Raw genomic sequence first — 27,356 nt, forward strand, 5'->3', positions numbered from 1 at the left:
TTCCTATACTTAAGGACTTGTAAATATCAATAACATCACATTTCCACTGTCTTGTTCTTTAAAAGAAAAGTACACACAACATGTTTGGAGGTAAAGTATTCAAGTAATAAATCACAACAGCAGATTTTGACACAGTAATCCTTAAAGTGATGAGAGAAGCACAACACCATCTAGCAGGATCTGTTTGCCAATGTCCTGGCTGCCAGATTTTTAAAAATTCAATTATAGACAGTTGAACTTAAATATAGACCAAGTGGTTTAACTTTAGGATGTATTTTAGAAGATAATTCTATACATCTAAAATTGAATTCATAGAAATCAATATTTAAGAGATTATGGCAAGAATTTAGGTCAGTTTGTTCATCAATACCCAAATCACTGAGAATAATTCTAAACGCTGTCTTAGCATGTAAAATTGGCAAAGTCATGGAAATACAGTCCAGGAAGAAAAGCACTTTCCAATTTAACAAGGCCTTAGAAGATTTCAGGTGTATCAGAACACAGAAGTCAACTGTACTTCAAATGAGAATGTAGTTTTCAAGGCACCAAATCTCAACTCTCCTCATTGATTCTTTGTTGAACACAGGGCACTGGAAATGCAGACATGCTTAAGACTCAGCAGTCTGTAGCTTGAGGGCTATACAGTACACTGGTGGCTAACACACCCAGAATTGTGGATGAGAGATTGTGCTGAGGGCTGTTGATAAGAGGTCACCAAATAAAGTCAGGTTCTGAGCTCAAATGCCACATGAGGCACCAACTCTGTGGGTGTAGCAGCATCTTTTAATTAAGGGCCATGCTCTGTGGTAAATTCAAACAGCACTGTTCCTTTTCAGGAGTAGCTACCACTTCTAAATATAACAATTCTTTTTGGGTTAGAAGAAGTAAAAAAAAAAAAAAGAAAATATCCACAAAGCAGTAGATGTGTAAAAAGTAACTGCTATTCAACACAAAGAGCTATGGAAAGGAGAGTGGTTCTTGACATGACTCAGAGTGGCAAAGTCCAGACATCTAGATAGACCACTGGATGTAAAAGAAAACTCAAAAGGAGGTACCCAAGGTCAGGAAAGGATAGCACTAGGGCAGCATGAACATTGTGGAAGAAGAGAGAAAAAGAGCAACCAACAAAGGCCATAAATTTCAAGAATTTATTACTTTAGAATTTGGAAAGCCTTTGATGAAAATTATGCTGGTGGATGATCATGTTATTAAGTTTAAAAACTGTTAGTTACATTCCTATTATTTAAGTAAAATCCTCTTGCATGCATTTGCTAGAGCTGCCATGTTAATGATGGTTGTTAATAAAGTTCATGGAAAAGTACATTATTAAAAAATATGTATGGATTTTTTTTGTGAGTGCACTAAAAGAGCACTTATCTTTTATTTCCACTGTCCATGAACTTTTTGAAGTACTCAGAAAGTACAACAAACTGTTCATTTAAACAACAGGGATTACTCCTTCTCTGCCAAGTGCAAAAAAGAGGAATTTCCTGTATTACTAGTGTGAAGGCTACAAACCCAAAATGAAGATGTTGGCAGACTAGTTACCTCCTGAGCCTTAGAGGGAGAATCTCTTCTAGGCTCTCCCCTATCTTGAAAATGACTGTCCACATGCGGCTTTCCCTTTTTACAAGAACAGTCATCTCAGATTCAGGTCTACCACAATGACTCATTTTAACTGGATAACCACCACACAGACCCTTTCTCCACGTCAGGCCACATTCTGAGATAGTGTGGTTAGGATTCTCACATAGTAACTTTAGAGGGGCAGAATTCAACCCCAAACACTTTTGTTTTTATATGGTATAGTTCTTGAATGCAAAGTTTTAAAATTTTTATCTCAGCATAGATTTAAATTCACAAAACAAATGTTGTGAGCTATTATACTGTTCCCCTGAATCTCATACCCTGCTTCTCCCACATGTAACATATGAGTATGCTTGTCTCAATCTATAAACAACTTCCCCTATAATAAATACCTCATATTAGCATAATATATTTGGCTACAAGTGTGAAGTCATGACATATCCAAGTGTGTTATCCAAGTGTGAAGTCATGACATATCAAGAACAGCATTCAAAAAACTTAAATTATGAGCTCAATGTTGTGGCCAATAAACTTTAGAACACAACATTCGCATCGTCCCCTCCTTGCTTGCTGTCACAACTATTACTTACATGATGCTTTTCACTTAAATTTATCTTCATCCATTAACAGAAAAATCAATATTCTTGTCGAAAACAAACAGCAAACTTAAAATAAATGTTACTGCTAAACATTAAAAAAAAATACCGATGTAATCCTTTCACTCCACTTTAATATAGTATTAAAGGCTAGTACTGGAAAGGACCATCAAAATCAGGAAATTAGAAGACAACTTTGTTCCAAATTTTGTCCCATTCACCTAAAACATAGGGAAGCAATTTGTCCCATTAAAGTTCCTCCCCTGATTTCTAGCTTCTAGTGGCAGAGTTAATAGGTAAACAGAAAAATATGAAATAATGTTATTGAAAAAACTAAATGCAAAAGCACAATAAAAAAATTAGCACAAATGGATTGGAGGACAAATCAAAGCTTAGCCAGGCGTCCTTTCTTGTTTTCTAGGCTCTAATTTGGAACCTGCCTTTTTTCCCCCTTTGAGGTTTACTAAACCTAACAATACACCTGCATCATCCCGCTACTGTCTTGACCTGTAGGCTTAGGCTGGTCTCAACAGGAACACAGAAGCTGTTCCCAGAGATGCCAACATCACTGCAATCACCTTGTATGTCTCTAGAAGAGAGGCAGGTTGTGCCTTCCATGTTTGCCGGCAGGGATCAGCTGTCTCCATCTCAGTTGTATAGCACCAATGAAAAGTTATCAAAAAGCAGAGAAGATAGCCTCCTGACTTTTCTCTTTTTCACTGTTTTTGAGTGAAGTGCTTTGCTTTCTCATAAATAGTTCAGAGCCTAATACCACATGAATATTTCTTCAAAGGCAGTTCTCTCTAGGGGACCTGAACACAGCTGTCAGTCCACTTGACTTAGAAGCTGAAGACCAGAGAAAGGTAAAATTTATCTGCACAGAACCATCTGAGGTAAACGCTGCCTTTCCCACTTTTCCCAGGGACAGTCAACTCTAATTCACCTTTGTATCTAACACAGAAAGCATGCCTGGTCTCCATGCCTGTAACATCTCAGTTTTCAATCTAGAAAACCAAATTCAGCAAGAGGCAATCGTGTAAGGTACTTCAAGAAGTTTGTAGAAAAAAATGGAACTAAAAGATAATTTTATTGTGAAAAGCATCTATAACCCTTGTAGTAGAGTCTGACAGCATTAATGGAAATAGAATGGTATTTGGAATGACATACTTCTCTGTTTAAATCTCCTTTCCACCATCTACCAGCACAAAACACAAGAAGAGGTTATTTAACTACTCCGAGCATCATCTCCTTGTCTGTAAAATGATAATCAGAGTAATAACCTTGGCTAGTCATTGTGACAAATTTATTTTTAAGGCAGAGTTATAGAGATGGGGGAGACATAGGGAGCGAGATCTCCCATTGTTAGTTCATTCCCAAAACGGCATCAACAGGCAAAGATGGAGTGGTCAAAAACTAGGAGTTGGAGCTTCCTCCAGGTCTCCCACATGGGTTCAACGGTCCGAACACTTAGGCCTTTCTCTGCCGCTTTCCCAAGTTTATTAGCTTAGAATTGAATTGGAAATGGAACAAATAGGACTTGAGCACCAATTTGGAGTTTGGGCACAATAGATATCCTATGAGAACATATATCTTTGAGAACATGTATCCATCTTCCACTGCAGGTCAATCTATCAACCTCCAAGCCAATCAGAAGCAAAGAGTATTGAGACCCTAACTGCAAAAGAATTCCTGCTAACTCAGAACCTACCCAGAAGAACCCAGTGCCTGGGGTGGTAGTGGGAAATGCTGCCATTTAGATTATTTCATATGCAAGAGAAACAACAGTACTTGTGCAAAACTCCAAGTAGGGTGAAAATTGAGGTGCTATGTGTCAACATGGCTCCCCACCTCCAAAATTAAAAACCTGTCCAGCCCCATGAGTTGAACAACTCAGTGGAACTTCCTGCCTCCATGTTGTTTCTTTTGTGCTCAAGCATCAGCTCTCAGTAAACCTAGTCTGGGTTGCATGTTGCCCTCTTCTCAATTCTCATCACACTATGGCATCATGCCAATTTCCATTGAAAAGGAGTCAATAAAACCTCCTAGCTTCACAAGCTTGCTGAGTACAAGAGCTTAGTACAGTAACTGTCACAAGATTGCTGGATTCAAGAGGAGAGAGTGAGGAAGACAGCAGCATGGGAATCATTTCTAAGCCTGAGTGTACACCTTGTTTGGCATGAAACAGTTTTTCCAGTCCCCTACTAGGCTGACTGAACTAGGCTGTTAATGGTAGGATTTTCTTGTGGGTAGTGGTAAAGATGAGTTTTAATCTTTTTTTTTAACCAGAACCAGTTCCTGCACTTTAGCCAACTTTGTTTCTGGTACTCAGTCTAAGAAGTAAAGTGGGAAGGAAAACTAACTATGCTGGATTTGGTGCCCCATTAACGGGTTCTCAAATTTTGCATTAAAAAAATCACTTTGGAACCCAACTCCTTTAAAAAAGCAACTCCATGGTAAAGGAAATTCCAGCAAGACATTGTATTTCCCCAACCATTTTAGTGAGCCACAATGGGGACATTACTAAATCTGGTTTCTTCAGGTTTTCATTTGTTAAATAAGGACTATAGTATAAAAATTCTATGACTTCCAGTTTTAAAATAGATTTCAACAGGCAAATGGTATATTTTAAGGATTTCATGTGACAAAAAATATAGTACTTTGCTACCAGCATCCTACCTCCCTGAGTGACATAGTTATCTCACTCTTGAGTGAAACTTATTTAAAATTCTAGAGATCCCCAGGATAGCATCATTTAATACTAAGATGATATTGTTATTGCTTATCCTACCAGTGCTGACATAGTCAGAAGGATTTTTATAATTAGTAATCATTATTCTCAAAGATAATTTTTATTAGTGTCCTAGCTAATTCCCTGAAGCTAACTCCCTTCATGCAAGCTAATCACTTGGCACATCAGAAAATCCAGTTACCTGATGTATGCTGACCTGTCACCTTGCTCAAATCAGCAGTTACAATGGGTCATGTGCCCAGCATAGTTCACCTTGTTTGTCACCTTGAAATATCTCAGAGATGACAGGTTTTGGCAGTAAAAGAGTAAAAAAATGGCTGTCATGAGGCCCAAAACTAAGAATTTAACCTCCTCCAGATGCTGGCTGAATTCTTAAAGCTTTCTTTTTCACTCAATGTTTTATATCAAAAAAAAAAAAATAATCACAGACTTCTACCCAGCTGCTTGTCTTATATATAACCTTAATAGTTTTATTATTGAATTTAATGTGAATTACCAGCTGGAAATTTTTAGGTGTTTATTTTTGAACATTAATCATTCAATAACACATTTCACTTTAACATTATAGCTTAGTGCTATACTACAGTCTCTCAAAAAGCAGTATGCATCTGCTCACAGTGAGAGTGTGACAATTTATTGACTCACCAAAAATTTCCCAAGAGCATTTGCTTGTACCAAGGCATAGGATATATACTATGCATATATGGGAACATATTTTATAAAGTCAGAAATGCTACGGTCTTCATGTCAAACAAGATGCCCTTTCAGAAAAACAGACGCATAATTTGCAAAATTAGAATGAACCAAAACCAAGAATGAAGCTAAAACAACAAATGTATAAAGCAATAATCACACTGAATGGGGGGAAGTGTTTTGGTACTTAAGCATACACTATGTTCAACATCAAATTTTAGCATACAGTACTTTCAATACTGATTCCACAGGAAAGCGGTAGCAAAAGGCCACTATATTGTATAATCATGAGAAACACCAGAATGATTCAATTAACTATTACCTTAAATAGAAGATACAGTTTTAAAATCCTTCCAAATACCCAGTACAGAGCAACCTCCTAATACTGTTGAACAAGTAAATGAATATCAAAACTACTTTGCCCAATATAATCATCAGGAGAAAACTGAATGAAATAATCTTTAATTTAAATATATTTGGTTTTAGATCATAGTGACTCTATCCTAAACTTACTCTTTAATGAAATTAATTAATCTGGATGGATAATGCAGCACAGACAGATAAGGAGCTCAGCATTCATTATAAACAGGACATAGCTATAGAATGAAGAGTGCAACGGAAGGGATAAACGTGGGCAAAGACAAATTACAACATAGTGTTATCAGCACTAAAACGGTGATAGGAAAAACTTCGCAAGGAAACCAGAAAATGGGCCAACTGCCTGGTAGAGCTAGGGGCTGCAATCTCAAGGTGACATCTTGTCTAAATTAAGACACAGAGGGGCCAGCTGGGCAGAACACGGTAGGGGACAGGAGGGACAGAAGCCAGGACAGCACGTGTTAGCCCTTCAGAAGAACAAGCACATGCAGCTGTAATTCTACCTCTTGGAACAAGTGTTTTGTTTTGTTTTGTTTTGTTTTGTTTTGTTTTGTTTTGTTTTGTTTTGGTGAGTGAATGCTAGACAAAGCAAAACAGAAAAAAAACCTATTTATACTACCTCCAAATATTGTCTTCTTGATAAACTGGTCTTTTTAAAGCTTTCATGACCTCTGTCATTTGAATTTTCAAAATTTGTAGAAATTACATGATATAAGAAAACTATGTATATATTTCAAAAAGATTTTCACTTTTAACTTTTCATTCTATGCACCACAAACCTTTTGAAGCAACCTCATATTGTTCTGAATAAACTGTATTATTTTTCCTTCCTACCTATATATTACTAAACTCCGAGGCACTTCATGTTCCCATCCTACTGTCTAGTGGCAGACAAGTGGCAGATTCTCAGCAAATGTTTTCTGGGCATGTGAGTGGTGGCTTCTTCTTATAGAACGTGTAGAATGTGTACACGACACAAATATTCCCTTGTTTTACTGCTCTTGCATTCTTATGACATGAGGCACAGGATGGTCCACTCGCTCTCCAAGCACCAACTAACCATGGCTGTGTTTCATATTCCACTGCAAAGCCAACCTCCTGGCCACTTGGCCACCTGATCCTGAGGTTCATGGATCCAGGACTGTATTCCATTGAGGTTTAGTTTATAAGGTAAGATATTAGTACTTTCTGTAATGATTTTATGAAACATAACATTAACACATGTAACTGCTTACAGTATTTTACTACTTTTTGTAATTTTTGATACAGGAAGAAAAATTAAGACATTCTCAGTAAGCATGCATTGAACGTTTTACAATTCATAATTTAAGTGAACAGGAAAGAACACAAGGACTTAGAGAAGAAAATATCATAGTTTTACCATTAAATCTGAATGCTCTGTTGTTCCTCATTAGTCCATGTGATGCAGACCCTACTGTGAATTGAGGCACTATTTATTCAATGACAATGTCAGCCAGATTGTATGAGAAAAATGATGGAAATAAATATAATGACTTTTGGTAGTTATCACAGATATAGTGTAAGCTAAAGACTACCAATGAAAGGCTGGTTTTAGGACCCTGAGTTCATAAATAATGATAAAAATAAAGGCTGAAAGAAAATAATTAAAGGACAATTCAGAGTCCATGAAGTAAAACTTCCATTGAAGAAAACAAAGAGAAGATCATGAACAATTTTATCATAAACATTATTAATAAGGAAAAAAGATATTATTTGAATTAGTGAATGAAATATTTTCCTGTCTCTCCTCTGTTTCAGTCTGTGTTTATAACGCAACTTTGGCTGTGTCATATGCTTTGAGAGAAAATCAAACCCAATGTACACTAGCACTGCTTATTCAGAACTGCTGAGGTATTTGTTTCAACTTTTAATTGCCTTATGCATCCAACACAATGCTGGATCAATACACTGTTTTTTATAGGCTTGCTATGCAAAAATTATAACAAGCCTTGTCTATTAAAAAGACCACAACAATAAGAATAATTATGACCGATGTAAAAGAGATTTTAAATGTGCTGACATTAAATGTTGTCAAAAAAAAAAAAGTGACCAGGAAGGAAAGGTCTTAAGATTTTCATGTAGTCTGAGGCACCTAGAAATACAAATTCATTACAGCTTCTGTTAATTAAACTTCAAATGCAAATATTTGAACAGAGGCCCGTGCTGTAACACTGTAAGTAAAACCACCTTTCTCAAGGTGACATCCCATATGGATGGTTTGAGTTCCAAACTGTTCCACTTCTGATCCAGTTCTCTGCTAATATACCTGGGAAAGCAGCCAAAGTACCTGGGACCCAGAGTCCACACAGGAGACCAAGAAGCAGGTCTTGGATTCGGATCAGCCCAGCTTCACCCGCTACACTCAACTGAGGAGTGAACTAGCAGACGAAAGATCTCAATCTCTCTTTCTCCCCTTCTCCCTCTCTCTTTCCCTGTCTAACTCTATCTATATCTCAGCCTTTCAAATAACTAAATAAACATTTGTTTAAAGTTTAAGAGATAACTGAAGAACCTTGGTGTTTTCTGCTTTTGTCATTTCTGCCTTACTTGCTTGGCTGGGGGCTGTGTGAACTCTAGGCCTCACAGTCTAGGTGACACCGGGCAGGACACCTGGCAGGTCTCCTAGGCAGTGCACTCCTCAGGAGGGAGGTCCCTGGTGTTAGATAAGACCCACTACCCTACAGCCCGCAGTTTGTACTTTTTGAAAATTGCTTGCTTCAAATCTACTAATAAAAGCCTGCCAACTTGCTTTTTTTTAAAGTTAACATTTAAGGGCCCGGCGCAATGGCACAGTGGTTAAGGTCCTCGCCTTGCACGCCCAGGATCCCATATAGGCACCGGTTCTAATCCCGGCAGCCCTGCTTCCCTTCCAGCTCCCTGCCTGTGGCCTGGGAAAGCAGTCAGGGACGGCCCAAAGCTTTGGGACCCTGCACCCGCGTGGGAGGCCTGGAAGAGGCTCCTGGCTTTGGATCAGCATAGTATCGGCCGTAGCGCTCACTTGGGGAGTGAATCATCAGACGGAAGATCTTCCTCTCTGTCTCTCCTCTCTGTATATCTGCCTTTCCAATAAAAAATAAAATAAATCTTTTTTAAAAAAAGTTAACACTTAAACTGAGCAATCATGACTGTATAATTACATGGAATTGGCCTGAAATGTATAAAAACGCTGTGCTGTTGAACCTCAGCCTCCCCTCCTTTTTTTCTTCTTCTGCCTTTTTTGCTGGTGATGCTGATTAGCTGTTACTGCTCCCCCATCCTGCTGGGCAGGCTGGGAGCCTATGTTAGCCTGAATAAACCGCCTTTATGCCTTTGCATCAACTTATGACTCCTGATGATTTTCTGGGGATCGCAAAATCTCGGCACAATATAGCCACCACAGAATACAAATAAATGTATGGCCTAAAAGAAAAACAAAATGCATGGTGAATATTTTAACAAAGGACATAAAAGTAGAAGGAAACAAGGGTGAAAAAGCAGGTTGCATAAAAAATAAGTAAGAAATAAATGCAAATAGGTCAAACATAACTGCAAACATAAAACCAGGGACTGTGCCACTTTCAAAAGATGTTCAAGAGCCCAGGGCAGTGGCCTAGTAGTTAAAGTCCTCGCCTTGAACTCACTGGGACCTCATGTGCGTGCCAGTTCTAATCCCGGCAGCTCCACTTCCCATACAGCTCCCTCTCTGTGGCCTGGGAAAGCAGTAGAGGACCACCCAAAACTTTTGGACCCTGCACCCGTGCGGGAGACCTGGAAGAGGCTCCAGGCTCGTGGCTTCGGATTGACTCTGATCCAGCTGTTGCAGCCACTTGGGAAGTGAATCATCAGATGGAAAATCTTCCTCTCTGTCTCTCCTCCTCTCTGTATATCTAACATTCCAATAAAAATAAAATAAATCTTTAAAAAAATAAACAAAAGTTGTTCAAATTGGCTAAGAATTCATAAAATTGGAGGTTATTTATTATAGCTAAATTTGAAGCATGATGGATGGCTGAAGGTAAATCCATGAGGAAAGAATCACCAGATAAAGACTAACCAGAGGAATGATCTAACAGGTGACTTCAGAGAAAACAGACTTTTGGGAAGCTATCAGAATACAAAGATGGCATTGTAATTTAATCCTGAGAAAAACATGAAAAGCCTATTATAGCAAACACTATAAAACTGGTATATGTGAGTAAATATTTATTTTGTGAGTTAGTAATGGGTTTTATCAGAAGGAAGAAATTCTAAGCATAACCATGCTATCTGGACTCCATCACAAAATAGTTACAATTACTGAATACTTGTGGCAATATAAACTTGCTTTAATGAACAGTGATAAAAATCAGTAGAGGCCAGATTGGGAACCCAGATAGTATTTACAGAATAACTGGATGGAAAGCAAAAATCATCTCAATCTATGGACAGAAAAATATGTTGTAAGGACTGATGTAACCATTGTGCTAAAAAAAAAAAAATCAATACTTCTTCAAAAATTGAGACACTTGATTTACCTAATATTTAGAGACATCTCTTGCACTCATTCTTGACACAAGGACTCTGATGTGAACCAGATCTTTGAAAAGCATATTAAAAGAAAGATCTGCACTGATCTGCAATGTACTTTGCCTTTGAAACGGGTAGGTATTGTTTTGGTACTGCTCTAGTGTTTTCCCTCATTCCATCCCCTTATAACATGCGTCATAAAATATGATACTTTCTAATCCCTATCATATTTTCTTATAATGGTCTTACAACAGAGAACTAAGCAAGCTGTTACTAAAGCCTTGTTCACTATGGCAAAGACTCGGGGAACAATTACTCAGGGCTCCTCCACATTACCCAACTCCCTCGCAATTAAGCAGAATCATGCTGACATCGCTGAACAACGGGCTCCACGCAGAGGTGACATGTTTCTCCTTGATCCTAAAACATTTAAGAACTAGAATAACACTCAACCACTTTCTCTGCCCCTGACACCTAACGAGGGTATGCATTCTGAATGGTTTAATGACAAGAAAGATGAGCCTTTAATTCTTCAAAATGGCAAAATAAGGAGTCATAAGCATGAGTTCCTAAATGACACAAATGAATGAAGCTCACTGCCAAGCAATGTTGGACATTTGGCATTCACAATAGAAAGTATTACGTTCTGTTCAGTCTCTGAAGCGCCAGGGTTGGCTAATAACTGCCGTGCTATCTGATTTGTCATGTTTAATAGAGCAAAGTAAGAAAAACTAATTTAGAATTCACTTATTCCACAACTTCATCTTCAAACATCTGATTTTCTAAAAGTATCTTAAAATGTAAAAATATGACTAAATCCAACTTTTATTTGGCAATAGTCACACAAAAATACCAAAAATGCTTATGAACAAGTACTCAACTATATTTGTATTTTGAAATGAAATACCTCTAGGTATTTATTTAGGTATCTTTATTTAGGTATGTTTATTCTGTATTGTTGAGTTTTACATTAAATGGCATATTTCCCACTATCCTGTAAATTAAATTGATTTAAAGTTTACATAACACTCAAAATATATTATTTAGTATCTATATTTAAAAACTTATATTATTTCCAGGCCTATATTTTAAACAAATGGGTCTTGCTTTCTAAAAGCAGAAATAGCCCAATGAAATTCCTTCTCAAGTCTTCATTCAACAGATAAGTCTGTATGTCAGCTTTAGGTTATCAGTATAATAGTTTGATTATTGATACTAGCCAAAATAATAATGAGAGTTTAGAATAAGCAGGGCCCACACATCTTGATGAGAGTTTTATATGCAAATTATCATTTGATCCTCATAATACTGTTAGTTTTCTTAGCCACTTTTTTAGATGAGGAAAATAAGATTTCAATATTTTTTTTAATTTATATATACATTAGTTTTATTTGAAAGAGACATGGAGATACGATGGAAGAAGAGAGGGAGGGGAGCAAGGGAGATGGAGAGTGAAACAGATCTCCTAACTACTGGTTCACTCCCCAAAAACCAACAATAAAGATACTGAGTCAGGTTGAAACCAGTAGCTTGGAACTCAACCTGGTTCTCCTACATGAGAGGTAGTATTTGACTTAAGTATTTGATCCATCACTTGTTGTCTCCCAGAATAAACATTAACAAGGAGCCTGGAATAAAAAAATGTGGGGTCTTGATTCAAACCCAGAAATTCCAATACGAGATGCAGGCAGCAACTTTATCACTGTGCCAAAAGCCAATCTTTAAAAACGTTCATTGAATTTGTTACTCTGTCTGACTGTAGCACCTGTTCTGTCAACTACTGATAACTCCAGAGCTTCTCAAAATGTTCTGCTTGTGATGTTCCTGGGTGGTTCATAGACAAGGAAACTTTTTTTTCCTTTTTTATTTATTAATTATTATTATTATTATTATTCTCCTGCTGAATAAAATTTATTCTTCCAAATCTTCTCCTTTTCCATTTCCCACCCCCTTTTTATTTTACTTCCTTTTATTATTATCACTTTATGATATAGTTCTGTAGTCCTTCATACACAGTCATAGGTCCATCACTGCAGGATATAGAAAACAGTTTCATGGGGAGTTTATCTTTGTCTGGAAATAGAGATGCATACTGCATTGTATCCTCACATCTGGATATGACACCCTCCATTACACAATTACTATAATCCCCTTGAATGAAAGCCACAAAACAAAAACAAAAGGAAGAAAATTAGAAATTTACAATGCCTTGAAGTTAAATAACACGCTACTAGATATGATAGTATCCATCACAGTTATTATACATCCCTTTAAATGAAAAGCCACAAAACAAAATCAATATCAGGGAGAAAAAAAAGAAATTAAAACCATGAAGTTAAATAACATGCTACTGAATGACTAATATGTCGCTAAAAAATGAAAATGAAAATCAAGAACCTTCTTGAAGAAAATAATGATACTATATAATCTATGAATCATTGAAGAATTTAATCAGAAGTGTTTTGAAGAGATGACACACACACACAAAATCAAAATCCATGGTATAGTTTCCATCGATCTTTGTGAGCTACGTCTCCTACAGACAACAAACGGGTTTTGTGTTTTAATCCAATCTACTAGTCTATGACATTTGATCGATGAGTTTAAGCCGTTTACATTCAGGGTTAATACAAATAGGTGGTTATTTTGATCTGATATTTTAGCAAAGGATTGTTCATTGGTTTAGTCTTCTGTTGTTAATTTACTGGGATGTTCTTCCCATTTGCCTTTGGTTTTGGTGGGCACTATTCCTTTTCTCTGTCAAAAGAACATCTTGAAGTATCATTTGTAGGGCAGGTTTGGAAGAGGCAAATTCTTTTAACTTTTCTTTACTGTGAAAGAATTTTATTTCATTTTTGAGGACAAAAGAAAGCTTTGCTGAATATGTTCTCCTAGGCCGACAATGTTTTTCTTTTAGAATCTGGAATATGTCACTCCATTCTCTTCTTGCCTGTAGAGTTTCCTGTGAAAGATCTCCTGTGAGTTTCATTGGCATTCCTTTACATGTCAATTGATTTTTTTTCACATGCACATTTAAGGACCTTTTCCTTATGTTCAATTGAAGAGAGCTTGATGATCATGTGTCATGGTGAAGATCACTTTTGATCAACCTTGTTGGGAGTTCTGTGCCCCTCCTGAATCTTGTTTCCCAATTCTTTCTCTAGATTAGGGAAATTTTCCCTTATTATTTCATTAAATACGTTTTTAAAAACCAGCTTCTTTTCTGCACCTTCTGGAACCCCCACAATTCTTATATTTGGGCTTTTAATAGTGTCTTTCAACTCTTGAATACTTTTCTTAGCATGATCCAGCTCTGCTTCCAGCTTTTTGTTTGTTTCCCCTGGTGACAGGAAATTTCTTCTAGTTCTGAGATTATTTCTTCTGCCTCCATCATTCTGTTTTGGACACTCTCCACTGTACTTTTTATTTGCTCCACTATATTATTCATTTCTGATATATCAGCTTTCATTTGATTCTTTTCCAGTGTGACATATTCCTTGAATTCCTTGAATGCCTACTTTACATGCTTCTCATTATTAAGAAGTTTTATAACAAGTGTTTTAAATTCTGTATCCCCCATTTTCTCAATGTCTTCTTCAGTTAAATTTTAAGTTGGCAAAGGGTTTTGCTCCTTATCAGGGGAATCTTCAGTAATATTCATTGTGCTTCTGTCTCTTCTTTTGCTATTGGTCATTGTACTTTTAGTTATCAGATTCTTCCCCTTGGAGCAGGTTTCTAAGCTCTGTCACCCACAGGTCTACAGTTCGATTTCACTTATTGCAGTTGGTACACGGCTCTTCGTAGGCAGTTACTTGTGCCACTTCCTCCAGCAAGTCCCAGGTGTGGGTTCTTATGTTAGATTTCCATTATGGTCTCTACAGCCCCAGCTCCTGGTTCACTAGTCTCCACCTCCTGTGATACCGTGCTGAGGCTGCACCATTGTCTGTATAACCTTTCTCCCAGTTCCAGTTCACACAGTTCTCACGATTAGGGAGACACCAGGTGTCCTATAGAGCCAGGTTGTTGTTGCTGGTGATTTTGCCACAACCTGTTTACCGTTGGTCTTTGGGCCACACGGACCTATTTTGACCCATATGATGCCACAGTTGGTATTATTTTCCTGCGGGACTAGTGCAATCCACTGAACTCCGTGAGTACTCCTGAGTTCAGCTCATGCACAATTCACTGATTTCCCCCTGCATTCCTAAACTTTTGCCGCACTGAATAAAATGGCGCCTGATGTGTCACTACTAGTGTTCTTGATTTGCTGGCCATAAGGTCTGGGGGCTACCCAGACCTGACTTGGGTGGAATCTGTAGAATGCTACATTGATGCAGTTCACTGAGTCAAAAATGAGTTCATTCCCAGCTCAGTTTATGCTTAGTCTTTTGTCTTGCTTTTGCCTCCCTCTATAAAATGGCACCCAATTCAGTTCTAGAGGGCTGACTGGGCTATGAAATCCATGTTATTCCCACACTGCCTGTCTGGGCTCTGTTGCTCTGTCTCTGTTCCTGGTCAAATCAAACAGCCCAGCAGGATGGGCAGTTTTTTGTATGTGTTCTGGAGCTCCCAGTGAAAGTCCTTTCCCACTTTTTTGTTGATGGAGTTCCAGCTGCTGGTGGAGTTCAGATCGACATTCTCTGAATGCCACTGGAGTATCACTCACTGCCACACCACACCGTTGTTTTCGCTGCTTCCCTGTGTCTGTGAGTCTCTGGGTACCCCTCTGCCGTCGTTCTGTCCTCTTCTATTTCTTGGAATGGGCCCTCTCTGTTTCTCACTGGCTAATATCTCTCTGTCTGTTTAAATGTGTCCTTACCCTAGTCCACCATCTTGATTTTCCCTCATTTATTACTATTAGTAGTAGCAGTATTATTATTAGTATTATTACATTATACAGTTCCACAGGCCCTGGGATTTCCCCTACCTTCTCTCCAACCACCACCCCCAACACACACACTGAGTTCTCTCATATCCTAACAACAGCATAGTTCCTCATAAACAGTCGTAAGTCCACTAGTGCAAGCATAAGCTAAGATATGCTGGAAACTAGATCATACGTGGCAAACCTTTCCCTAGCACCAACTCACAGCACGGTAGGAGTAGGCAACTAGTTTGTTTTGTTCTAAAGACATAAGCTATTTCATTAAACATAATGTCCCCCAGGTTCATCAATTATGTCACATTTGCTGAATGATGCTCTATGGCATATGCAAACCACATATTTTTCTTTAACTATTCATCCTCTGACAGACACTTTGGTTTATTTCGTGTAATGGCTATTGTGAATAGTGTTGTAATGGAAGTGTGTATCTCTTTTCAACATACTGATTTCATTTCCTTTGATTAAACATCCAAGAGTAAATTATACAGTGGTTGTTGTTTTAACTTTTATGTAATCTCCTACTGTTTCCTATAGCAACTTTACTAATTTACAGTTCCACCAAATGCAAGCAGGGTTCCCTTTTCTCCTCATCCTCATCAACACTTATCATCTTTCATATGTTTGATGATAGCCATTTTGGTAAGTACAAGGAGAAGGCCTATGGCCTTGATTTACATAATCCTGATTAATGATCTTGGACATTTTTCATATATTATCCATTGGCCACTTCTGTTTTATTTTTGGAGAAATGTCCGTGGATAATCACATGCTTTAAAGAAGAATATGATTTAGGGGCCTAGCACGGTAGCCTAGCAGCTAAAGTCCTCATCTTGTATGTGCCAGGATCCCATATGGGTGCCAGTTCTATTCCTGGTGGCCCTCCTTCCCATCCATCTCCCTGCTTGTGGCCTGGGAAAGCAGTCAAGGATGGCCCAAAGCTTTGGGACCCGCACCCACGTGGGAGACCTGGAAGAGGTTCCTGGATCCTGGCTTCACTTGGCATAGCTCTGGCCATTGAGGCCACTTGCGGAGTGAATCAGCAGCTGGAAGATCTTCCTCTTTGTCTCTCCTCTCTGTGTATCTAACTTTCTAGTAAAAATAAAATCAATCTTAAAAAGAGTATGATTTATACAGATAATAATCTAACATTACAAAAATCAAAAACGTGGCAAGAAATCATTAAAGGTCAGAAAATACTAAACCACGTTTCAGAATACTGGAGGGAAAACAATCAAAAACAAAGCCTGGGACACAGGACATTTAAGTACCTTGACTCTGCATCTAACAAGTTGGGTGGTATCTAATGCATAATAAAACCTTATTTCTTGGCTCTCTTCTTGTTTATTTACTGAATAAATGGAAAGAAATAGAAAAGTTTCATAATACAATACCAGTGGATTTTTTTTCAATGACAGCAAAAAGCCATTTTTCAGGCATTCAATTTTGAAGATATAATCAATACATAGACACTAGGAAGTTTACCTAAGGTGTTTTACAGACTAAATTATCTGTTACTGCTCTGTCAAAATATAAGATACTTGAGCCAGAATATGAAATATCTACAAAGGCAAACTCATTATTTATACTAGGTAATTATCTTTCATAGAGATTTTTCTCAATGAAGGAAACAGTGATTGATTCATGCTCTGGAAAACATGCCTTATATTGTCCCAGAACAGTAAATGTCTGCAGAACATCACTTCAAACAGCACTGATAATCAGTGAAGAGAACATGCTGCACATCAATGAAATTACTATAGTGTACATTTTTCTAGTTTTCTTAGGTACCTGAAATTGCCTCCCAATGAGAAGAGGCAAATTAAGCCTTTGTATTTCTTCTGAGTGGCCTGAGAATCAAGCATAAGAGCAAAGCATCCATTGGCATATGTGCGGACTGGGTCTAAAGGCCTGGCTGAGTCAGGCCAAGCCAGGTTGGACAACAATACCAGCAAGTTCACAAGAGCGCTGAGGCAGGAACTTGGAGAGAGCCAGGCTGGATGAAGCTTCTACAGCTACTAGCAAGAGCTGGGACTGGGGGGTGTGCGAGGCTGAGTCAGTCTGTAGCACCAACTATTGAATGCTGAGATTGGGGGTGGTCAATCTCAGACTGGGCTTAAGCACCCACTAACATGCACAAGACCTGGGGCTGGCAGCAGGCGTGGTAGTGGAACCCTGCAGACCTGCTACTTCCACTGGTGAGCTTGACAGCTGGGACTTGGGGAGCAGGTGGATCTAGGCACAGCAGCCAGCATCTGGGCTGGGTTTGGGGATGGGAGAGGCCAGGCCAGTCCAGGCTAGGATGTTGTACCCACTGAATGGATAACAGAGAGCCAGAATGGGTGCAGTCCATTTACTCAGTTAGGCTGCAACACTGGCTAGTAAGTGCCAGGACTGGATACAAGTCATGTCAGGATGGACCAATGTACCACCTGGTAGACACAAGATCTGGGGCTAGCAGTAGGCCTGTTAGGGGAACTGTGGCCAATCCTCTGCTCTGGTACAGTTCCTGAAAGTGGACATGAGTGACAGGGCTGGGCTTGAGCCAGTCTGGTCAAGGCGGTGACACCTGTCACAATAAAAATGGGCCAAGTCTGGGGGCATGGCAGGCTGAGCTAAGCTGCAGCTAAGCTCCATGGGTGTGCATGAGATCTGGATGGAATATGGGACAGACCAAGTTAGGCTGTGAAATACATTCCAGTACACACAAAAACCAGGGTTGGGGGCAAGCTTGGTGGGGGCTCTCAAGGATCATCCGAATAGGCTGCAGCGCCTGCTGGTATACATAAAGACTGGGCCCGGGAGGGTTGGAAATGGCTAGGCCATAGCACCCATCAATTCAGAGAGGTGGGCTGGAGTGAAACTGACAGATATCTGCATCAACTGGTATATTCTTTGGCTGGTGCAAGTAATGAACTGAAACCTCACCCTGCCCTAGGTGGTACACACAAAAATTAAGTTTGAGGTCACCCAGGCGAGATTTTTCGGGGGGATTCCCAACTAGATCACTGGACTCAAATCCCAGCCACAGGGAAAATCACAATATATGTGGTCTGACCTTGGAGATCATGTATTGAGACTCAGCGTCCTCAATTGCAGATGCCTGTGCAGTGGACAGCATGACCAGATGCACACAAGGAACATAACAACCAGCTTATCTAAGCCAGCAGATGATGTTGAGTACTCATCAGAGGATATAAAACATAACAGTTTGTATAACTCACCTGGCCAAGCTTTGCATTAAGTGTCTGGGTCTATGGATGCACCCTAAGTTGGACCTAGTAAGCTAAGAGACTTGGAAAGATTTTCTCAACCCTTGTACAACAAAGCTTACAAAGGAACACCCTTGGAATACTCTTCTCCTCACTGAGGCTTCTAAGATGTTATCAAATGACTATCCCCCAATCCTGATGTTTGACAGCAAGGAGTGTCCCCCTCCCCTACTCACCTTGTAGACACAGGCAAAATAAAGAACAGAAGCATTTGTCCCACCCACTTTCCTCCATACCTCCCCACACTAATCAGAGGTCCACATGGGCAAGCATCCCTCTCAACTATGTAAACAATATTAAAAATAAAATAAAAATTAAAACCAGAGAAATGAGTATAAAACACTTTTAATATGCTCTGACTCCATTTTAAACTGTTTACAACAAGATTTTCATGAAAAGTTGTTTGTGTCGGGTTCCTTGAGTGTTATGCACAAAGTAAGAATTTGGCTTTCTTCATTTGGTGAGCCAAGGAATGGCAATGTGTAGCACTGTCAAGTTTGTGAACGGTCAGTTCTAATTTTGGAGACAAACCATAAATTCCAAACCCAGTGATTTCTGAAAATCATCAGTGAAACATTCATTGTGATTTGGAGATTCTGGGCTGCAGCTATGTTGCAGTAAGCTCTAAAAATGTTAGGATATATACTAGATGTTCGGGAGGAAGGGAGAGTTAATGTTCACATCCACAGTTTCCTCAAATGGTGCTTCAATTTTTTTTCTAAAAGTCCCTATTTACTACCTTGAGATGTTTTTGAAAGACTATTTTTCAAATTCAGGTAAATATAATTTCCTACTAGATCAGTAGCGTTAAAAGTCATCTGAAGATATAATTAAAAATTAGTCAATCAAAAATAAAACTCACACTTCTAGAAGGGAAGAAAATATAAACCCAGAGAAGCACAATAAATGTGCAGAGTGTGCCAAGAAGCCACACCTTGCCAGAGCAGTGTTCCATTAAATTCTTTCTCCATTGGGACTTATTTCTATAGAGACCATTTCTGTTCCATAAATAAAGATAGAAGTTGCTAGGACACAATCCTAGCAGGCTCCTTGGGACAAAACTGAAGGAGAGAGGCTGCATCCTGCCAGGAGGTATAGAAATCTGAAGCTATTTCTGACACATAGTGTTGTTACAAAACAAGAGAATGAGCGCATCTATTTAAAAATGCACTAGAGAGACCTTATTATGCATACCACTGTATAGTCATAGCAGTCTTAATTTCATGATTTAGTGTAGACCCCCAAAATATTTTCTCATCCAGACTTCACATTTCCTATTTTCTCAACTCTTCCAAATGTATTACTCTACCTACATTCATTAAATAGTGCTCCCCAAAACTGCCTTGTCTACTGTTAAGTTACTAACTATGCATTTAAACTATTCTTCCCATCATCACTCATTTTGTTAAGTCTCTGAAATTTTCCACATACCTTGAAGATATTTTCAGAATGTTTGCTACTTCATTTAAAAACAATCTAGTGATGTTTGGTTATATTTAAAATGCCCATAAGAATACTTTACGCAACAGTAACTACTGAGTTGAACTAGCTCACACCCTCTTTATCCTGCACTTGGTATAGCAGTTACAACACAGCTTGGGATGCCAGACTCACATACTAGCATATAGGGTTCACATTTAAACTCTGCTTCTAATTCCAGCTTCCTGATACTGCAAACTCCAGGATGCTGGAGGCAATGGCTCAAGTGCTTGAGTCCCTGTTGCCTATGTGATAGACTGAGTTCCAAGCTTCTGGGCTTGGCTTGGTCCAGCCCAGGCTGCTGTAGGCATTTGGAGAATGAAAAAGATGATGGAAGATCTCCCTCTGTCGCTGAATCTGCATTTCTCTCCCTCCCTTTCAAATAAATGAATATAAATATATTTTAATAAACAGTTATCATCCTTTTTATTTCTCATCTTTGTAGTAATGCTAGATATTAAGAACAACTGCTGGCATAAGAAAGTCTTGCTAAGAATGCGAATTGTGGAACAGAGGAATAAGTTACCACCTAGGATGCCCATATCTCATACTGGCATGCCAGTAATAAGATGCTCCACTTCCAATTCAGCTCCTTGATCATGTGCCTGGGAAGAGGCAGATGATGGTCCTAGCACTTGAGTTCCTGTCACCCATGTGGGAGAACTGCATGGTGTTCCTGGCTCCTGGCTATACATTGTCCTGGCCCAGGTTATTAACCAACAGAAAAAAAAAAAAGAAATTTCTTTTCCCCTCAGAAATAACAAGAACTTTGGACTGCCATTCAAAGTACTTCCTATCTTGTCATGCTCGTGACTGAAGCCTTGTGATTGCTGCATGGAACAACAGCTCAAGACATATTCTTTTCCCAGAGTTCCAGGTATAGAAGAGGAATCTAAAAGACTGCTTTTTTTTTCATGGGAAAGTGAAATTGTCCCTTAGTCTTCCCCTTGCAACTCAATGGGCAGAACTGAATCATGTTCCACCTCTAGACTACACAATATTTGGATCATCATAAAGGTTTAGAACTTCCATGAGTCTATAGAAGGCATATCTCTCTAGAAATCAGACTCACTGTCCATCTTCTGATCCTATCAGGGCTTTGACTGTATGGAGAATGGAGCAGAGAAGGTCAAGACCACAGTTCTGACATACCCCTCTCCTTGGGAAATTGCAAAGACCCTGCTGAAGACTGTCTCTCCAAGTTAGAGATCAAAAGAGGCATCTTAGCTGCAGGGGAAAATGCCTATCTCTGATTAAGACTGGGTCTTCATTCAGTCAATTTGAGGACCAAATTGAGTAGCTACACATAATTACTCAATTGTGACAAGCCATATTTAGTATCTGAAACTTAAGATCGGGGACTTGTAAGGCTTTTCACTGTGCAACATCTGCTAAAGCATGCCCACAAACACCAGGAAACTCAGTCTACCTTTATGGAATGACTATTTGGAAAACCTTGTGTCTAAGTTAGTCCCAGCCTCTTGAGAGATCTGGGATTCTGCTCTGGAACTAAATCAAATAGAAAATACAATATATATTGGAAAACACTTAAGAATCAAGAAACCACCTTTTTTTTTTTTTACCAGAGCTTTCTGAAAATAATTAGAAAGATTAAATGAGCCCTCTTACCACCTCCATAAATGAAAAGTAACTGAGTAATACATGCTAAGGGTTGGGATAAAGGAAATAACATCAGACTAGCCTTCCGTTCCAGTAGAGTTGGGAAGCAGTTGTTTTTAGGCACCTGGTAGCAGGTGGTAGAAGATTACAATCTCAGAAAGAAAAACTTAGGAGATGACCCCAAATCCCAACCAGGACAAGAACTAGAGTCAAGAGCAGTTCCTGCTTTGTTACACAGGCAGAGATCAGCGTGGAGGTCAACTGAAGTGACCAGATTTCCAGTTCAGAGCACTGCAAAGAAAAGAACTGTGTGTTGTGAGATCAAAAGCCCAAAAGAGAGTCCTCTGCAAATCTTCAATCAAGGTCTGAGCAGCACATGCTCATGAAGAGATTACTGAGGCTTTGTAGAAAGCAGCTGCTACAGAGCTCAGGCAGCAACAGAATCACCAGAGGCTACAGCCCAGCCAGAATAAACACACCTGCCTGACATTCCAGGTGAGCAGGGAAGACATCAGACCTGTTTGGGAATAAGTACAATGTCTCAGCTTAAATTGTTCCAAAGACCTACCTTAACAAAGTCCAAAAAAGCAAGACCTTAAAAAAAACCAATCGGAGAGAAAAAAATCTAAAGGCTGAATCTCACCAAGACAAGAATCCTGGGTGCTACACTGGCATTCCAGAGATTCCCCCCTGACAAAATGTAAAATCAAACTTGCACAAGTTCAAGTAAATAATTCTGAATACTAGAAAAAAAAGTTATTATGTCACAGACTTTCTACAACACAGAATCTTCAATATCCAGTATAATCGCAAAAATTGCTAACTATCTAAAGAAACAGGAAAATGGGACCCATAATCAAGGGGAGAGGCATTTTAGCCTAATGGTTAAGTTATCAGTTAAGATGCCTGTTGCAGTGCCTGGGTGCAAGTCTGGTGCAAGTCCTTTAATGAAGACACTGGGAGGCAACGATGAAAGTAAGGGTGGTTGGGTTCTTGTCACCCACACGGAAAGCTGGATTGAGTTTCCGGCTCCTGGCATTGGCCCCGGTCCAGCTTACATGTTGTGGGCATTTGGACAGTGAACGACACACAGTAACTCTCCTCTCTGCCTCCACCAGCCCATTTCTCAGCCTCTGAAATACAAAGAGAACATGAGCACTAAATCTGACTCAGATGGTTTAGGCACTGAAATTAGGAAACAGAAACTTTAAAGCAACTGTTTTTCAACTTCATTGAAAGAACTGAACAAAATAAGATCTGAGTAAGTTAGTAGGGAATCTCACCATAGAAGCAAACATCAAAAGAAAAAAAAAAAAAAGGAAAACATACAGATTCTAAAAGTGAAAGTAAAATTATCAAATTTTAAAATTCAATGGCTGGGACTGACAACTGAATGAAGATGAAGAAGAAAAGAACTAGTGAAGTTGAAAACAGATAAGCATAAATGATCAAATTTGAATACCAAAGAGAAAACAGATTAAAGGAAAATAAATCAGAATGTCAGGGGCTTACAGAACAACATGAAATGATTTTAGAAATAAAAAGAAGACAAAAATAAAAATGGAAAAAACACTTTAAGAAATAATGGCCAAAACTTTCTTGAAATTTACAAAGTTAAAAGAAAATCAATCAGGATAAATGTAAAAAAAAAAAAATCTAGGCATGTTGTAAACAAGCTGCTGAAATCCAAAAATAGGAATTATTGAAAGCAGCCAAAGAAAAAAGACATGCTAAGAAGCATGGAGAAAAAAAACACAATAATTTACCTAAGAAAGACACAGAAGTTTCTTGAAATGAACTGAATAGTCCAGGAGGGTGGCGGGCAGTCTGTGCCACCAGTGGTGCCGAGTAAAGCCCACTAGCCACCCGGCAGCATGCCTGTGGAGGTTTGGAGGTGTGGGCTTGCAGGGTGTCTGGTGGACAACACAAGTAGTGGTGTTGGGGACCTGAGGGTTCAAGTCTGGGATTGGTGGACAGACCATAGAATGTATGTGTCAGAACTAGGCCTCCACAGTGGAAAAGACAGATTAGTGGATAGCATGCCCAGATGCACATGAAGGATGTGGCAACCCATTGAGGCCTGCAGAGGACATCTAGTACCATAGCACAAGAAGGAAAGTTGAACACATTGAACAACTACCCCAGCCAAATGATGATAGCAAAAATCTGGGTGAATGGAGACCCTAAGGTAGACTATGTCAGTCAATGGGCCTTGGAAGGATTACCTCATCCTTGGATCAGCAAGAACAGCAGCATTTCAGAACTATCAAAACCACTTAGGCAGAACCCTCAGAACATGCTCCACATTGGGGACCCTGGGATGATACCGGTGGCTGTTTCCCATCCCCAGGTGCTGAGGCGGTTCAGAGGCTAGGTACAGCTCCTCCCCTTATCTTTCCCCTTCCCCCCAGATACGGGAGGAAGAAAGAATTTGGAAACAATGGTCTCATCCACCTTCCTTAACCCTGGATCCTTCTGATGTAAACATAATCAAAAATAAACATTTTCTATAGCAATGAACTGAAGAAGAATTGACACTTAAAACAAATTATTTCATTCTTTGCTTTCCTAATGATGTCCTAGGGTTACCTTCAGACTTACTACTCTGATCTGTATTTTTTTCAGAAAGCAAAATAAAAGAGCATGTTTATGGGTTTGATTAAAATTTGCACAGAGTAACACAAGAAATGAGGAAACAGAAAGCTGAGAAGATATATGAAGTAATGCAAGCCAGCAACTTAAGTCATTTTTGCATCTTATAAAATAAGTTATTCCCATGCAAAGTAAATCACCTTATAGAAGAAAACTGAAATTGATTATTTTCAAAAGAAATATCACATAAAAGTTTTAAAGCACAGTACCACAATCTGCTATCTATAGTTTCATAAGATTTAGAATTTTAATATAAAAGATATAAACATATAATACATCTATACTGTGTAATATAGAGAGTTTAAAATCAGAAAATATACTATGAGAAGGTTTTATAAGATCCAAAGTTGTGAATTTAGGAGTAGGTATTCAGCATAACAGTAAAGACATTGCTTAGGATGCCCCTGTCTCACAACAGCTGACTCCATGTTTTCACCCCTGACTCCAGTTTCTTATTATTTTAAACTTTAGAGGGCAATGGTGGACGGCTCCAGTGGATGGATTCTTCACATCCATGTGGGACACCAGGATTCAGTTTTCAGCTCTCAGCTTGTTTCAAAACACTCATGGATTTGGGGGAAGAGATGAACCAAAAGATCAAAGTACTCTTTCTGACTCTCTCTCCCTCTTCCTATTTTCCTTCCGCTCCTCTTGTCTTTCTCAAATATTTTTAAATATACAGAACAAAATGAATCAAAATGAAAAAAATTACTTCTGAGTCTCATCGACACAGTGAGTTTATGAACACAGAAGTACATATAAAAGCATTAAATCATGCATCTTTCTCAATTTGAAATATGTATTTAAACATATATTCAGTAAAATGCTGAGCTATAAAGACTTTCTTTTTTGTTGCCATAAGAAAAAAGAAACCAATTCACTGATGTTTTTGTCATTTTAGATTTTATATTATCCAGTATGGCTAGATGTTATTATATGGGTATATTCAGAGCTATTCTTTAAAACATTTACACAACACAAAAATCCCTGTCCCTGGGAAACAAAGTTCAGTAGATATAACACTTTAACAGAATCTTAGCATGGACATTCCTTTGCTCCAACCCATCTGCTCTCAACAGGAGAAACCACGGACAATTACTTCTGTGGGAGTCTTCCCTGCATATTGCAAGTTGTTTATTAGCTTGTTTGACATCAACCACCATCCCACTGTGATAATCAAAAATGTCTCTAGGCATTGCCAAACTTCCCTCAAGGGGCAAAACTTCCCATGGCCAAGAAGCACTATCAAGAACAGATCTTTTTTTTTCTCCAATTTATTTACTTTCAATAGGATATTTAGCATATACTTTGAAAGCAACACTGATTTCCTAATAAAATATTTGTTACTAAATTTTGAAAGCAATTTCCTTCACTCAGTGAAAGTGCTCTCCAAGTTCAGGGAATTTTAGCTTTTGTGGATTTCTCCATGGTTAATTGGCAGGTTCTAATTTTGATTTCAAATAAAGCACATTTCATACTTCCTGCAATGCTTTATCTATAACTTACCTATAAATAACAACTGCAACTCAGCTAAACACAGCTGGAACAAACAACAACTGTTTCTAAGTTATTTGTGAGAAGACCATGATGCTTCCCTTCACATAACTTATCTAGGACACGTTCAAAGAATTCTGAAATAAAAGATATCTTAGATCGCAAGTTGTTCTTAATGGAACTAACCTTTAGGAAATACACAGCATTTTTACAAATCTATTATCTAAATTTAGACCTCCATTTCATTTTATCATTTCTTAATATGTTCACAAGTGTTAATAGATACCTCTTTACAAATCAGGACTATCGATCAAAGGCAAAAAAAAAAAACCAAAAAAAAAACAGTAACATCTGTTGGCTCTAATAATTAGGGAGAGATGAAACCACAAAATCATATAAGGAAAAAATATTTATAATGGTTGACTCATCCCTTCTCAAAGATGAAAGAAACACCCCCAAATCTTACTGTGTGTTAGTATATGCACGATTTTTTCCCAGGCAAAAACACAGACTAGGAAAATGCCAGTGCAAAAATAGAGGCTGTGAGTCACATGCAAATCCATTTCATTTGACTCACCTATATGATAAAGTCCGATCCAATCACTGGGGTCCACCTCCTCCTTAATGTCCCAGAAGATGATGAGGTGCTGGGCTTGCCCCAGTGTGTACTCATACATGCTGGCGGTTAAGCTGGAGCGGCTCTCGGAAGTCACCAGGTCTGTGTCGCTGTTGGCTCGCTGCAGGGTCATGTTCTCCGGCAGGGAGCTCTGGGCCGCAAGGCTCTGCAGGTTCTCCGGGCTGAGTGTGTACCGCATCTGGGGATTTCGCCGCCGCACGAAAAGCAGATGCTCCCGGGCTGAGCTAGCCATCCCGTCTGCCTCTCTGAGGATGGCTTCCTACAAAGCTGCAAGACACAGACAGGGGTAAAATATGAGTGCCACAAAGCAAAGAATTAGAATGAAGCTTCCCAGAAACACAGCCCTGAGGAGTGTTTATTAAAGCCAGACCATGCAAATCTTCTGCTGTCAATATAACATCTACTATTCTCCTCTCAACTGACAAAATCAGAAACAACTTTTAGACACTGAGGTCACATGGCAGCAGAGGAGGTGGTCACACACCTGTGGCCCTCAGGTTCCCCGACCCAGCTTCCTCCAAGGAATCAAAGAGGAGGGGTATTCTTGGCTGTCCCTTTTAGGTTTGTCCTATCCCAAACACCCCAGCTTCAAATATGTTATCTTTTTCTCCTTTTCCAACCCACACATGGATTTACTTCATGTTGTAATTATATCTTAAAACAGCAAGACAAAATTGTGATACATGCAAAATACAGTTTAAAACACTGAGTACAATTTCCTTAGCACAAGAATGCAATTCACAAGATGTTTTTGGGAGATGGAAAGGGAAGCTTGCTCAAATGACACCTCTTCATTGTCATCAGACATCAT

The 27,356-nt window shown here is 38.9% G+C and overlaps 1 protein-coding gene across 1 annotated transcript in view; it reads right to left on the bottom strand.

The window, feature by feature from the left end:
• HECW2 (HECT, C2 and WW domain containing E3 ubiquitin protein ligase 2) overlaps positions 1-26,817 on the bottom strand; it is a 222,534-nt gene extending 195,717 nt beyond the window's left edge. Inside the window, exon 1 of the mRNA XM_040971908.1 lies at positions 26,486-26,817. Within this exon, the coding sequence (XP_040827842.1) occupies positions 26,486-26,777 (292 nt within the window). The 5' untranslated portion in view covers positions 26,778-26,817. The remainder of the gene's footprint in view (positions 1-26,485) is intronic.
• Between the last annotated feature and the right edge of the window lie 539 nt (positions 26,818-27,356).

The sequence above is a fragment of the Ochotona curzoniae genome, unplaced genomic scaffold, assembly GCF_017591425.1.
Source record: "Ochotona curzoniae isolate NIBS_2020 unplaced genomic scaffold, NIBS_Ocur_1.0 contig_2210, whole genome shotgun sequence".
Lineage (NCBI taxonomy): Eukaryota > Metazoa > Chordata > Mammalia > Lagomorpha > Ochotonidae > Ochotona > Ochotona curzoniae.